The sequence below is a fragment of the Canis lupus genome, chromosome 17, assembly GCF_011100685.1.
Source record: "Canis lupus familiaris isolate Mischka breed German Shepherd chromosome 17, alternate assembly UU_Cfam_GSD_1.0, whole genome shotgun sequence".
Classification (NCBI taxonomy): Eukaryota; Metazoa; Chordata; class Mammalia; order Carnivora; family Canidae; genus Canis; species Canis lupus.
Window position 1 is genome coordinate 6496035 of NC_049238.1, and position 15960 is coordinate 6511994.

At 47.9% G+C, this 15960-nt stretch overlaps 1 protein-coding gene across 10 annotated transcripts in view; it reads left to right on the forward strand.

The window, feature by feature from the left end:
* ASAP2 (ArfGAP with SH3 domain, ankyrin repeat and PH domain 2) overlaps positions 1–15960 on the forward strand; it is a 173440-nt gene that overhangs the window by 138780 nt on the left and 18700 nt on the right. For all 10 annotated transcript variants that reach the window (XR_005372048.1, XR_005372047.1, XM_038560732.1 and 7 more), the window contains 3 exons: positions 6888–6982; positions 12784–12973; positions 14282–14367. Coding sequence is in view for 8 of the 10 variants with exons in the window: in XM_038560732.1 (XP_038416660.1) it covers positions 6888–6982; positions 12784–12973; positions 14282–14367 (371 nt within the window). In the remaining 2 variants the exon portion in view is untranslated. The remainder of the gene's footprint in view (positions 1–6887; positions 6983–12783; positions 12974–14281; positions 14368–15960) is intronic.

The following is a 15960-nucleotide window of genomic DNA, read 5'->3' on the forward strand; positions in this document are numbered from 1 at the left end:
CTGGACTTGGCAAGACTCAAGCAGTGTATTCTTGGATCGTCAGTGTGGTTATCGTTAATGTCGTGGTACATTCCTCCTGTGTCTTAGAGCCATCTGTGTACAAGTGGAATCCTGGGAAGCTGATGATGGCATAAATTTGAGATTCCCACAGTATATTTTCAGAGAAACACAAATTCTCAGAAAGCACTGGTAAACTAAGGCAGTTACTGTACTGTCCTACTGGTTTTCTCAAAACAGTGGGCAATGTTAAGTGACTTCTGGTGAAATAATAATTGCTTATTTTGTATGAGGTACTTCCCAGAGCACTTGGTATATATTAGCTCATTTCCCCTTCACAACAACCCAATGACCTTGGTATTTATCCCCACTTTACAAAGGAGGAACTGAGGCTTAGAATTCATGTGCCCAAGGTTATATAGTTATAAAGTGCCAGATCTGGGACAGGACCCTTTCATCTGATTCCAGAGCTTGCACTTAACCTCTGAGGAGCCCGGGCCATAACTGGCCTTTGTAGTGGCTTGTGTGCCTGTGTAGTGAGCATGTGAGCATTCACTGCTGTCACTCCTCTTCCCCCATCTGCCATCCCCATCCCTGTACCCTTCCCCATAAAATGTTTAACAGCTTTTCTGCATGATGTCATGATCTCACTGTGGCCTTTTTGTCAAATCTTTGCCATCATCAGTAACCAGTGTGAGTTACCGACTGTGTGGTGAGAAAGAGGTGCTGGGTAAACACACCCTGTTATACAATGAGCTCACCTCACAAATGGTGATTGTCCATGACTTCAGAAACAGAATAGTAAAATGATTAGGAAGTGATGAGTTTTGACTATTTGTTTTTAATACAATTTGTGTAATTGTCAGTTCATATAATGTAATTTTACTAATGACTCTCGTGAGCTGGTAGGAGCTTGACCCCAGCACATCTGTTATACCTGCTTAAATAGGTCTCAAAACCTAAACATGGGCTAAATGAGACTCTTGCCTACTAAACAGGAAAAGGCCAAGGAAGGTAGAAGGGAAGATGTCTACATCTCAGTGAAATGATGAGATGGATTCTGATGCTAAGTTAGAATCTTGGTCTCTATCTCCCAGAGCCTCTGTCTACGCATGCTCACAGGAGTTTAACAGTTGGCCAGCTGTCAGCCCTGATGGAGCTGTCAGGCAGAGCCTGCTCATTTAATACCTGCAGGTATTTCCAGAACCTGACCTCTGCTGTAGTTCCAGGCTCTCCGTTGTCTGTCTCTTCCTCAGTGGTTACAGAAAAATAGAGGGGAAAAGGGCCCCAGATCTTGTGAGGTTCACTCCCATCCCCTGCCTCCCCCTCAACCCTGCCTGTGTGGTCATGTGGTTCATGCTCATGGACGGTGGGCATCTCCCCACCCCCACCCACTGGGTGCCAGGATGACGGCCTGACATCCTGTCCAGAACCCTCACTGCTCAGCTGTTCAGTCAAGCACTACGTGGACAGTGTGTGTCAGGGGTTAGGATTCATTTGTAAAACATGAGTTCAACCCTTTTTATTTTTTTTTTATTTTTATTTTTTCAACCCTTTTTAAAAAAGATTTATGTATTTTTTAAAGTTTATTTGAGCTTAAGCGGGGAAGGGGGCAGGGAGAGAGAGAGAATCTCAAGCAGACTCCATGCACAGCCTGGAGCCCAACATGGGTACGATCCCAGGCCCTGACATCACAACCCTGACATCACAACCTGAGCCAAAATCAAGAGTTGGATACTCAATGGACTGAACCACCCAAACACTCCTTTATTTATTTATTTACTTGAGAGAGAATGAGTGTGCACACACACGAGTGAGGGCAGGAACAGAGGGAGAGAGACGGCCAGACTGCACTGAGTGTAGAGCCAAAGGCAGGGCTCAGTCTCATGACCCCAAGATCATAGCCTGAGCCAAAATCAAGAATCAGACTTTTAACCAAGACTGAGCCACCCAGGCATCCCTATGAGTTCAAGCCTTTTTAAGGCATCCTAGTTCTTTTGTTCTGCTTAGACTGTTGGATGCTTGAATTAGAGGCTCTCCTGAAGCCTTGACACATAGATGTCTCTCTGTGTGTGTCTAGAATTATGTCTGGAACATAGTAAGAACTGTAAAGGATTAGCTCTCCTTATTCCCTACTCCAAGATGACCTTAAATCCTTTTGGAAGAATAATCCCCGTGTCCTAGTGTGTGTGTGTGTGAATCCGCAGGAAGATTCCAGTGTGCTCGTCTGCTGCACGAATGAACCTGTAGGATGCGCAGAGCAGTGACGTCAAGCTGTTTGGTTGAGTCGTTCCCGATGGTATGTGTTCTTGCACAGCAGATGTTGAGGAAACTTCTCCACACCCTGTTAAGAGGGTGAACTGGAAAGTAACCTTGAGTGTCTCTATGGGAGCAGCCTGGGCCAAATTACTTTATGGGCTCAGACATTCTCTGTCCTTGAGGAAAATCAGATCTCAGGATGGTATGCTGTGACAAGCAGGGATTTTCATTCTTGGCTGGCATGGTGCTTCTAAACAGACAGACGCTCGTCACATAGAATGTCACTCCTGTCCTCCCATATGGCCTCCTTCTTCGTGATAAAAAGCTTTTTGCTTAAGCTTGTAAATTATTTTCTGGTCTCAGGTTTGCACACAGTTCTCTTGGATGGTATGCCATGGTAGCAGTTTCACTATTTCCTTTCTTATTTTGGTTTCAAAGCATGTTTGATTTCTAATATTTTTATTAACTGAATGGGTTTCAGCGGCATCCATGAAGGTGGCCGGGTAGCAGTCATCTTTTCTTCCCTCCACCTGCTTTTAGAAATCATGTCTCATTCAGCAGAAAGAAACCAGGTACATGAAGAGAAGTCATGCCCTTTGAACTGGTACTCTAGCACGTACTGCTAGATATCTTTAGATTTTAAAGCAAACCTGCTTTCAGAAATCGTCCTGAACAAAGATTTTAGAAAGATAAGTTTCCTCCCTAACATAGATCATCATTTCAGCATTGATTTTAGTTCACATGTAAAACAGCACCAGTGGTACTAGGGTCCCTGTAGCCTATGATCAATTTGACACCACCATTTGGCATGAAATTAATAAAGGGAAATTTGGAATTATGAACTTGATGTTGAGTCAGTAATTTAAAAATCTTTTCCATCAAATTGAAGCGCAGGGTCACGCACCTTAAGTGCACATACTGCTGGCTCTGGCCTGTGTTACCTAGCTTTGTCCTGCCTCTCCTCTCGAGACATTGTTAATAAGCTAACAAGCTGTCCAGCATAGAGCAGGTTGGCTGATGGCCAGGTCTGAAGGAGAGCCCAGTGATGGAGGCCTGCAGAGACGAGAGCTTCCTTACAGCTGGAAGCGCTGTTTCACATGGGATTAAGTTAAAGCCACTCCTAGGAAGCTGAAGGCAGCAAGAGGTGTGGTACCAGCCACCGCTTAGTGAGCACCTGTTACACTCAGGCCTTGTCCTAGGTGCTCTGTATCTAACCTAAGCAAGAACACTGTTTTATAAAAAGGGGCTGGAGCGGTGAAGCCAGGAATTACACTCTGGACCATCATACCCCAGAGCCTGTGTTCTGTTCTATAAATTACATCTCAAACTTTTTTCTCAGCCACAAACTCTATCAGAAAGAGATTGAGGGGCAGCTAGCTGACTCCATTGGAAGAGTTTACCACTCTTGATCTCGGGGTCTTGAGTTTGAGCCCGGTGTTATAAAGATTACTTAAAAAAAAGTAAACACCAAAAAAAAGTTGAACACCAAAACATACGTATATATAAAACAATTTCTAACTACAGCAGTATTACTGAGAAGTATATTATATACTTTGTAAAATATGTCAAAATAGAATGTTTAAAGCCTTGGATGAAAATATAATTTTTTTTTAATGAAAATACAATCTCCGTGTTCCCCAGAGGTTTTTTTTTTTTTTTTTTTTTTTGTGCTCCCTCTTTTGGAGGTAAAAATTTAGAGCTCACTGCATTCTTAGCTTGGCCTGCTGGGGTCCAGTGCCTTCCCTTCCCTGGGCCTTAACCCATTTGTACATTGTCATGCTCTCTAGCCTTCCACCCTTCTGGGATGTGAGTGGCCCAGTAAATAACATTCCATTTCCCTGCATGGATATGGAACCAGTTGAGAGATCAAAAATCTGCTTTGTTATTGAGAAAAGCCAGATTAGTTGACAAGGTTCCCAAGTTTGGTAAAGTCTCAGGCTCGGGCAGGAGGAGCCCATCGCCCCTAGGATGGCATCCTATAGGTACAGTGGGGCTGAGACCCTGTCTCAGAGAAGTTCTTTCTCTCATTTGCCCACTCCTCCCCTTGGGGGGGTGGTGCAGAAACAGAGAAGAATGTCACAATAGTAGATATGCCTCCACCTGGAAACATGAAGACGGGCAGGAGATTTCCCCATCCTCACCCCAGACTCTAAAACAATTTCTGAGTAAAACTCAAGCCCTCTCGGTGATTCTGTGGACCCTGCACAGGTAGGTGCTACAGATCTCCAGAAATGTGGGACTCCTGGTCCTTGTGCTCAGGTGCTTCCATACAGTGAGAGAGAGAGACACACAGGCTTCCATGTAAGGCAGGTGAGATAAAGTGGGCATCTTGGCCAAGCAGTTGCCCTGCTGGTGTACACCTGCCGTGTCCATACTTGTAGTGCCCAGTACAGGCTCCTTTCCCAGCCCTCATCACCATGCATCTCTTTTTATTCATGTCCCTCTCGTTAGACTGAGCTCTCTCTCTAAGCAGGGTCCTGTCTCATGCTCAGCGCCTAGCACTCCTGAGAACTCACTGTGCATTTGCACACTGACCCAGGGCTGGCATTGGCTTTGCTGAGTGATATAGCACTTAAAATGCCCCAGACGCTCCTAGATCTGATCTGGCCCCATGTCTGCTTCAGCACAGCCCTCAAAGTCCTCTGGGAATGGAGGACGTGTGTGTTGGGGCCTGCTTAACACCAGCCATCCTGCTTCCTTGGCTCCTGCCCACTTGGCCTGCATGGGACCCACGTTTTCTTAACATGACCCTGCAGCCTCCATCTGCAAATGCTTTGCTTTTGTTGATGATTCTAAAGAAGTTCTCTGCAGGCTGAAATATTCACTGGAACTTGGCAAAACTGTCAGGCGGCACATTTCTCTGCATTGGATAAGTGTGACGCACGGATGTGGTGGCTCCCTGGACCAGCTGTCCTCTGGTAAACCAGCCAAGTCCAAGCAGAAGGGAAGCAGCTTTCCGATTCCTGGGGAAGTCTCCTCCTCACGCCCCCCTCCCATCTGCGTACCACAGACTCAGAGGCATGTGGGCCCCTCACTCACAGAGGGGTGCTGTGGCTTGTTCTGTTACTTACCCTCTGAAAACGGCTGTGCTTGGCTAGGGGACGGTGTCCACATTATATTGAAAGATGGCATCATTAGAGCATGCCTGGCTCTAAACAGATCTGATACCAAGGTTCAGCTCTAGATCTGTCACCCGACATGGTTGACCATCAGCCTTATTCTTGGGGAAACCGCAGTGAGGCCCTGGGGTTTTGTCACCTGACAGTGGCCTGAGGCCATCAGGCCAGGATGGGGGCCCAAGTGGGGTTGGTTAGTGCTTGGTGCTTTGGGCCTTCTGAGATGCTCTGTTCATTTAACTAAGGACAACAAAATTAGGAAGCCTCATCATACAGTTAATAAGCTGACACGTGTCCCCTTCTGCATCCCTCACAATCCCATTTCACTGTTTGATGTTATTTGCCACCAGAAAGTTCGACCTCACCTTAACTCAGATCCCTTTGACTGTTTCTTCAGATAGCTCCCTCTGGGGAGAAAAGGGGCTGCACAAGCAGCATCCGTATCTCCCAGGACGTCCTCCCGGTGGCCCTGTGTCCACATCATTCATCGAGAGTAGAAACAGCAGAGGCCCCCTGCTCTCCACTCTGCCATTTTCAACATGAAGTTAAAATGTCTCTTCTCTCCAAAGCCCTGTCTGTGTGAGGTGCCCCCCTCCACCAGATTTATTTCATTAAACACTGAAGAAGCTAATCCCTGTCAGGTGCTGGACTGGGAGCTGGAATAAGATGATTAAACCCCTGCTTTCAAGGAGCTCCTGGTCACTAGTAGGAGTTTGTGATCCATTCAAGAGACTGCCGGTTGCCATATTGTCAGGGTAGCTAGACTAAGACAAACTGACGCCTGTCCTCCTGCCTGCTGCACCAAGTGTAGTGCCTAGTATTCAATCAGCGTTAACTAAGATGTGTTCATTTAATTTTTAACAAATAAGAAAGTGAATTGTTGAAGGGAGGACCTTACTTACATTTGGAACAAATACATTTTTAGTGTTTCATTGTATAGAATGCGTTCACCTAAATTGTCCAAATTTTTTATTATTATTATTATTATTATTATTATTATTATTACAACCCAACAAGTCAGGTATCATCCCCATTTTACCAATGAAAAATTGAAACCCAGGTAAACTGACTTGTGTGTGGTCACAAAATCAGGGAGTTAAACCATAATTTGAACCCAAGTCTTAGCTTCCTGGCCCAGTACCCTCTTGACTCTATCAGAGACACCTCCTCACTGGTGTAAATAGATTTTGTTTGAGCCATTTCAACTGGAGCATGAGTTTTTTGGGGGGTGGGTAAGGATGGACACTCTCCTTGGACCAAGTTACTACTTCTTCCTGTCCATCTGGGTGCTCTATCCAGGGGACATTTTATGAGAACATTTGTCTGTGATAGATGTGCTGCTTCTTACCTCAAGTTTATGGGTACCTTTGGGGTTTGTACATCTTTATTAAAGGCAAGCCACTTTATTGCTCTATTTCTTAGTGGCTATTAAATAAATCATCAGTGAATGAGTAGTGTGTAACAGTGGAATGGATTAATAATTGAGTACCCTGAAATAGACTTCTGTTTTTGCAGCTTGCCAAGAATATTGGGAATGCAGGCTTTAATGAGATTATGGAGTATTGCCTTCCAGCTGAGGACTCCGTCAAACCCAACCCGGGCAGCGACATGTAAGTATGGAACTGGCTGTTCCATTTTCTGAGCAAAGATTGGCCTTGTACCCAAGCCCCGAGACACAGGAGAAAAACAAGCTTGGGGTATCTCAGTAGTTGCTTCTTTAGGGAATAAATCAGCCTGGGTTTTTTTGGTAAGTCACCTTTTTGGATATCCAAATGAAAATTTGGTGTGGCTTGTTTTCTTAGAAAGAAACCACAGGAAGACAGTGTTGGCTGATGCTCTGTGTCTACGAAGGAGGAATGGCGAGTTGTCACCCTTGCTGGCGGTGTGTGGGTGCCCCCTCGCCTTCTGCCTCAGGGGAGTTCTTTCTGCCCATTTCCTCTGCATAACTGCTCAGCCACTGGGAGGGTCAGTTGTCATAGATACACGAGTATGTATCCTTTTCTTTCTCAGGGTACTTTCAAATGTGGAGTATGGTTTCTTCAACAAAAATTTTTTGTTTTTGTTTTACTGTTGACACAAAACCTGATGGAGGAGGTTTTGTGCCTCATCATGCATCCCACTGGCCCCATGAGCAGACCTCATAACAGGATATTTTCCTGCCAGTCTTCCTAAACAGAGCATAATCACCGAGATCACACTGGTCACTGAGAGTGAAAGATGGATGGGAGAATAGCAGGTCAGGGCAGTGGATGGCCTGTCTGCTCCAAACGGTTGGGGGTGGTTACTGCTATGTTTTGAGGCAGAGTGAAGCACATGGAAGGAAGGGGGGTGTCTGCAGTTCAGTAGAGACACAGCATCTGCGTTGAAGTGGTGAGTCTGGATCCAAGTGTTTCCAGCAGGAGAGGAAGAAATGAGGAAAATGTGAAAAAAGAGAGTAGAAAAACCATTTACAGAGACAGCATTGCCCTTGGAGTAGCTTGAGAGGGAATGGATGGCACAGGTCCTCCTAAAGGACATTGGGTGAGGAACAGTGCACTGTGCTTGGAGAGAGCTTTCCCAAATAGGCAGCACACAGGCTCATAGCAAAAGCTGAGGACTTCAGTGTTTGTAACCAATTTGTTGGGACGTGCCTTTGGGAAGCTGGGATCATAGGATCTGTGTTCTTCTGCATTGGGATGGGTAACTTAATGCAGTAAGATAGCCTAGACATCTAAGGGCATGAACACAGCCTGTGGCCATTATACACCCTGTCATGTATCAGATATCTGAGATGACCATTTGGTTGGTGTTGAATTAGAGCTGATTCATGTTGGACTCCTAGAGCGAATGTTTGTGATGTAACATTTCCATGAGATTGGATACCAGGTGTGAGCCTAAGTTATTGTCCTTTCTGGATAAAGACCTGAGTTCCAAATCTGTATTCTTACCCAGACCTGGAAAGAGACAGTATGAGATGTAGAAATCCAGCCCTAGCCCAGTGGTGGGACCTGGGCAGGCTTGCTGGCTTCTCTGAGCCTTCTCCTCTGATATAAGCAGGAGATCACACTTCCCTGCTCACAACGCCATTGGGATGATTATCAGTGGGATGGTGAGGTGACACATACTTAGGTGGTGTTGGCAGCTCTGTTCACCATGGGTGTGGGCAGTAGAGGCAACGTAAGTGCTACACAGCGATCCCACATACCCCTCAAAATTAGCGTCCTCTCAATTTAGGTTTTCAATAGAGTTACCCAGAAGTGAGCCAGCTCTTCCTAGGATAGCTAGATGATCCTGTTTAGTAAAGGAAATTTCATAGTCCAGCATATTTATTTACAGTCTAATTGATACCTATGCTTAAAAAGAAGGTACCAGTGTCCTGAAATGCTAGAATAATGATCAATTTTGAACAAAGCATATGATAATTTCATCCAATACCAGGGGTGCTTTATAAAAGTAAGGAATTTGTTTATTCTAGGGCCAGATGATTCTTAAAAAATGATCACTGTCTGCTTTGAATCCTTCAATATAAATGTTCTGTCTACATTGAGACCACCCCCCCCCAACCTTGGCACAAATCAAAAGGAAGTTTAGCTCTCTCTCTCTTTCCCCCCAGAATGAGGGCCAGTGTGATAGCAAGATGCCACCTACTTTCATACCTGCTCAGGTGAAATTAACTGCTGGGCTCTGTGCTTCTGTAGCATTGGGCTCAGTTTTAAAACCTTTCATCATGGGGCTCCCTGCTCAGTGGGGAGTCAGCTTCTCCCTCTTCCTTTCCCTCTGCCCCTCCCTGCCCAGCTCTTGCACTCCTGCATGTGCTCTCTCCCCATAACCCCCCATCAAATAAATCTAAAAAAAAAAAAAAAAAAACCTCTCATCCCACTTTATAAAGTATTGACACATATTTCTTTAATAAATTGTATCTTTCTAATTTTTGTATTTCCCGCCACATCATGTTGCTTGTGGTGGTTCAATACATATTTAATGAATCAAGGAGTCAAAGATAAAGTCTCAGCTCAGTGGCAACTTATTATATAAGCCAGTATTTTACTTGCAAATGAAAAGGAGTGTACTGTTTCTGTCTTCATCTCAGAAGAACATACCATCTGCAGATAAATCTGCTGAAAGGGAAGCCAAAGACCCCTCTAGTGGCCTGTGAATCCCCAGATTTTGGATTTGGGTTGGGTGGCGCTATGGAGAGATAGAAATAGGTGAAAAGAGGAAGCCCGCTGATGAATGTCTGCTTGTGGAGGCAGCACCGTTCCTCCTCTGTGAGGAACCCTTACACAGGCCCATCCTTCACAAGTACAAGAAACCTCTCTTGAACATATGCCAAGTGTGTTGTTATTTTAAGTTCACTGCTTTTCTCCAAAAGTCTAAGCCTTTCCAAAAAAAAAAATAAAAAAAAAAAAAAAGGTGTGGAGGGGATTGCACTGGCAGGGTGAACTTCCTTCACAGCACCATAGAGCGTGGTGGTGCATAGAGCAGGTGCGTTCCCGTACTTGTGTAGGAATGACCTTCTGGGGATGCAGAGCCCTGGGCAGATGAATAATACATTAAAAAATAAGTGAAGGGTCCAGTATCTCTTCAGCTCCATCCAAAGGAGGCAGGGGAGATCACAGTGGTGATTGTCCATCCCACAAGGATTATTGAAACTCCCTAAAACTTGACAGCCATCTAGTCCAACCACTCATAATAAGAGATCTGTAGGATTTGAATCATTGTCAGATTGGCCTGTCATCAAGCCCAGAGAGTCCCTGAGCAGTTCCCTGTGTGCCAGGCTGTGCCAGGAGACCTCCTCAGGGAGCTTGCCAGCTGTTAGGTCCCCCACACCTTTTTTTTAAGGTTTTATTTATTTGAGAGAGGGAGAGAGAGAGAGAGAGAAGAGAGAGAAAAGGAGCAGGGGGAAGGGCAGATGGAGAGGGAGAAGCAGATTCCCTGCTGAGCATGGAGCCTGATGGGAGGCTCGATCCCAGGACCCTGAGATCATGACCTAAGCCAGAGGCAGATGCTTCACTGACTGAGTCACCAGGTTTCCTTTATGTCCCCTTAATAAGCTTCAGTTTATTTTTCTGTAAGGTGGAGACAAAGCTCATAGCCTTGTTGTCAGGACCAAATGAGACTGCACGTCTCACTGGACCTGTAAGCCCACGGGCAATGCACCTTTGTGAGGTGACACATATAAAGTTGGTTAGCACAGTTCATGCTTTCTGCATTTTCTAAACACCCAGGTGGTGGGTGTCTTAGGTCATCAACAGTGGGGAGTGAAGCCCCTGCCACCTTCTCAGAGCCTGGAGTTGACCTGCCCACTCCAGCCCTGGTGTGCTGCAGCACGGGCCCCGGGGTGGAGTTGACCTGCCCACTCCAGCCCTGGTGTGCTGCAGCACGGGCCCCGGGGTGGAGTTGACCTGCCCACTCCAGCCCTGGTGTGCTGCAGCACGGGCCCCGGGGTGTTGACCTGAGGGACTCGTGACTGGTGCTGATAGCAGATGCGGTTGGCACAGCCCTGGTGGCAGGATGGGAAGGAGCAGTGCCTAAGCTGAGAAGAGCTGAGCAGGTTTCACTTGGCACCATAAGCCCCTTCATTCCATGCTGGTGTTTCTAGAATGCTCTAAGTGTGCTATCTCGTGTCACCTGCAACAGCCCAGTGAGCAGGTGTTGTCACGGGAAGGGCTTGTCTGCAGTGCCCTCAACAGGGAGCAGCGGAGCCAGTGTGAGCAGCCATCTGACCGAGACCCTGGGCCGTGCCATCTCTCAGAGCCAACCACCAGGCCCTGGCTTTTCCTTCCCCCTGCACCCCCCACCCCAACTTTTTGAAATTTCAAGGTACTTCACACTTTCCAGAAAATAGTTTCCAGGAAAGAACCAAGGGCATCAATCTTGTCAGTGCCATTCTCCCTATGTCTCTGTTCATCTACTGGCTAAAGTTAAGTTTTTGTGTTATTGGTGGAATTTAGTTTTCTCTGACATGCTTTTTCTTTTTTAACAGATTTAATGAAGTATAATTCATATACAGTTCACCCATTTAAATGTAAATTCAGTATTCATGTTCACAGAGTGTGCATCCATCACCACAATTTTATTTTACTTAAAAATTTTATTTGAGAAAGGGAAAGAGAGAGAGCGCATGCACATGAGTATTGGGGAGAGACAGGGGGAGAAGCATATTCCCCGCTGAGCAGGGAGCCCAGTGTGGGGCTCCATCCCAGGACCCTCTGAGCATGACCCAAGCTCAGATGCTTCACCAACTGAGCTATCCAGAAGTCGCATCACTGCAATTGTAGAACATGTTCATCCCCCCGAAACAAAACCCCGCACCTGTTAACCAGCACCCCCTTCTCCCCCAGCCCTGCTAACCTACCTTCTATCTCCACAGATTTAACCCTTCCAGGCATTCCATGTAAGCGGGATCATACTGTGTGGCCTTGTGTATCTGGGTGGCTTCTTTGACTTTGTGTAACGTTTTCAGGGCTCGTCCATGTGGCAGCTTGTGTCAGTACTTCATTCCTTCTATGGCTGACGAGTTCTCCATTATGTGGAGAGAGCATTTTGTTTATCCATTCCTCAGCTGATGGGTTTCTGGGCTGCTCCCCGTCACTTCTCACCGGGTAGCCACAGGGACCTTAGCATTCCCTGTGCCTCTCGGAAATCCCGTCTGCGTCTTTTATTGCTCTGCTGTTATTTGTTAAGGTCATTGGAGTAAGATGCTGAGAATCCTCTGACCAGCTGCTACCGTTTTTCTTGCTCTCTACATTTTAAGTTCATCAGTTAGTTCCAGGGCCCGGCAAATGTCAGTTCACGTACTTCTCACAGTTTCATGAGGGTACATGGTACATGGTCGGCACAAACCTACCTTCAGGCCTCAAGAGATGAAATTCTTGTCCCAGGACACACTATCAGTGTGGTGGCGGTGGAAGTTGAACCCTTGCTTCTTTGGGCTTTCGGGAGGCACAGCCATTCCTTGCTGGGTGGGAAGGTAGGGTCTGAACACAGTGCCGTGGGGAGGCCAGACTATACACCACAGAGCCGATAGTTTGCTCTGGTGCATCAGACATGTGGTGTGTTTCTTTCCTGCCAGGCACGGTGCCCACAATTGAGAGGCTACAGTCTTCACCTCTGAGGAGGGCCTCCCCCTCTGCCTAGCCTGGCTGCCTACCATTGGCCCCTGAGTAAGACCCAGGCACCCTGCACCAGAGCCAAGAGGCCTCTTGTGATGGAAACTGGAAAGTGTCAACGCTTCTTAAGAGGGGGGCTCCAGGTGTCACTGGATGTAGGCACTGCTGTGGTCACACGGTGGCTTGCTTCCTATACGCCAGCACTTCCTGCAAGGAGGGCATATGCTGGGTTTCTTTAAATTGTTAACAGATGATGGAAAGTTAGATATGTTTGAATAGAGGCCCTTAATCGTTTACAAGGCAATTATGCTTGATTTCAGGAATGCCAGAAAGGACTACATTACTGCCAAGTACATTGAGAGGAAATACGCGAGGAAGAGGCACGCGGACAATGCAGCAAAACTTCACAGCCTTTGTGAGGCCGTCAAAACAAGAGATATTTTTGGTTTACTCCAGGCGTATGCTGACGGTGTGGATCTTACAGAAAAAATCCCACTGGCCAATGGACATGTAAGAGTGTGGCCTGCTACTTTTAGAAAAAGATGGGGGAGAGGGCGGGGGAGGATGAGGAGTGGCAGCAATGCTGACAAAGGCGTAAGTCTCTGGAAGAAGATAGCACTGAATTTTAGAAATTGGTGGTTTATTCTTAAACAAAAATATAATGTCAGCCCTGGGAGGAAAGTCCAGTCCCTAGGGGAAGGGGGCATCTTCTCAGGGACCCGAGCAACCTAGCAGCAGTCCTGTCCCTGATGAGCAGGGAGCGTTGGTGCCTCCTGGGCACATGGGCAGCTGGCAGCCAGACTCGCAGCAGCAGCAGCAGCTGCTGAGGCTACCCTAGGAAGGAGAGCTCCACAGCCTGCTCCCTCCCTGCGCCCTCCTCCCTGGGGGAAGTGGAGTGGGAGGGACATCCCCCAGTCTTCCAGGAAAACCTTGTTGAGAGGGTAATTACGGCCTCGAGGTGGGGTGGGATCTTACCTTTAGGATGGATTACCAGTGTCACAGGCTGGCGTGTATCCTAGTTCTCTTCCATGGGTGACCTTGTAGACACACACTCATTGGCTGGAAACCTCCTTACTGTCATAGGGAAGGTGCAGGGTGCTGGGCTGTTACCTCTTACCGTGTGTTATGTGGAGCCTGATATTCAGTGTTTAAGAGAGAGAGATGTCAGGCCCAGTGGTCCAGGGCAGAGCACACTCAGCTCGGAGCCTTGCCGCAGCAGGGGATGGGGGAGTGGCCCTAGCTGGCAGCGCAGGCCAGACAGGTGGATTGGGGGCACCTTCCTCCTTGCTCCATGTTCCCTGTTGCATGAGTATTTCCTTTGCCTCTTGCCCACATACCTGCCTGATGAGACAGCCCTCATCAGGTCTATCCTTCCCCACCTGCCAGAGCTCACTTTCAGGAAAGGCAGTGGGGTCAGGAATCCCCTGAGCCCTCTCTGTAAGTGTAGAGTGAGAATCGTGAACACGGGCAGAAGAGACTGGGTATAGGAGGCCTGGGGAATCTTCCTGGTTTCTTTGAATGGAGAGGTGACACCTGTGCTATTGGTTCAGGGGTAGGACACGGAGATTGAGGGGACTCTGAGATGAAACCCCTGAATTTCTCATTACTTCCTGTGGCAGAAGGAGGACCAGTCTGGACATTGCAGGTTCCCCAGGGCAGAGTTTGCCATGGAGATTAAAGGGGCCAAGTGTCTGAGAGATTAAGGGTTTGAGAGAAAGAATAAAAGGCTTTGGAAGAGACAGACGTGATTTCACTCACACTGGACACAAAACTGAATGCTCCCCTTGGAATTCTGGAATGTTTCTGTTTCGTCTTCAGGAGCCAGATGAAACCGCCCTCCATCTGGCGGTCAGATCGGTGGACCGGACTTCTCTCCACATCGTTGACTTTTTAGTCCAGAACAGGTGGGTGTTCTAAAATTAGGGGAGGCGTTTGATTTTGTTTCTTGGTATTTCCAAGGAAGGATCAGGTTCCTGCTTCGTTACATGGCCAACATGCTGGGATTTTCCCAGGCCTGAGCATGAACTGGGGGGCAGGAAGAGAGCTACCATGAGTGGGAGCCCCCAAAAAGCCTGAGAGTGTGAGGACAGAGACCTTTCTTGGTTTCTGCAAGAAATCTTCTAGTATCTGGGACTCAGGGGATATCTGGGCGAAACATCTGCTGAATTCTGGGTCCCGGAGGGCAGACTGTCTGGACCCCATTACCACCCCGTGTGGACAGAGCCATCCCCGTGTTTGTCCATCAAGTGCCTCACAAGAGCCAGGCAGGGTGCCCTGAGCAGTGGGGAGAGGAGAAGGGGACGCACAAATCCACACATGAGCCACCTGCCTATGCTGAGATTGTAAACTGCAACACTGGGTGGGTTGTGGGCATTTGCTTTGGTTCAAGAAGCTGTTTCTATTTTTTAATTAGAAGTTGCCTTTAAGGAGTGTGTGCATGCCGCTTACCCCGGCTCCTTAGCCCTGTTGTTGGGCACATTCCACCCACCTCCCTCAGTGCATCACCTGCCTGGCAGCAGCAGGCCAAACACAAAGATCCATCACAGTGTATGTGGACTCCCTGATGGTGGTTTGGGGTGTATGGAGGGGGGCTGCTTCTCAGAAGCCACCGAGAGTGCTCCAGACGGAGTGGAAATGTCCACAGTGCAAAAGCAAGGTCTTATTTTGCATTTCTGCCTTTCCCTGCTGTTTCTGGAGGACGAAATGGCCGGCGGTAGGGGAGCTTGAGGCAGGTTGGCAGTTTGCTGGACTCCGTGGAAGCTGCCCACTGTAGGAGGCTGAATGCCCACCCAGCGCATCACAGTGGCTCAATGGACAGTGGACGACACAGCCCGGTGACGCCATCCTCCCTCCGCGTAAACTCTTGCTGCGTGAGAAGGGAAATCCTGCTTCCTTTTCTTCCAGCATTGGAAGCAGGGCAGCAGGAAGAGGGCCGAGATCAGAAGATGAGGCTCCTTTTCACCCCAAAAGTGTAACAGGTTCTGTCCTGATGAAAGCAGTAGGTGTCACCTGGTGGCTGTCCTCCATCTGTCCTTCCAGCGGCCACAAGGCCCCAAGTGCCCCTCCTGCTCAGCCATGTCTCAGGGCTCCCTCTAGCAGCAGGTTGAGTGGCTTTGTCTGAGGAGCCCAGTGTCTTTTGGGGTAACCCGGTCTTGTTTTACGTCAGATGACTCTGAAATCTCACAGCTTCCCCTCTGGCTGTTCTCAGGGGGGCGCAGGGCCAACAGCCTCAGAGGCGTTTTCGCATTCTGGACTTGGGGAGAGGTGGCTCTTCCCCTTCCTTGGCAAGAGTACCAATGATATAATGAGAAAAAGCTCTCCCTGTCCTTTTGGGGAACAGGATGACGGGTCACACAGGTGTCTCGAGGCCCCGACAGACCCTGCAGCTGGGCACTGCTGGGGAAGTGGGAGGGATGCCGTGGTCCGGGGCAGGCCCGGGGGAGGCAAGATGCACACCCCCTCAGCCCCCCGCTCGGCAGCCACATGGGTGCCTCCTC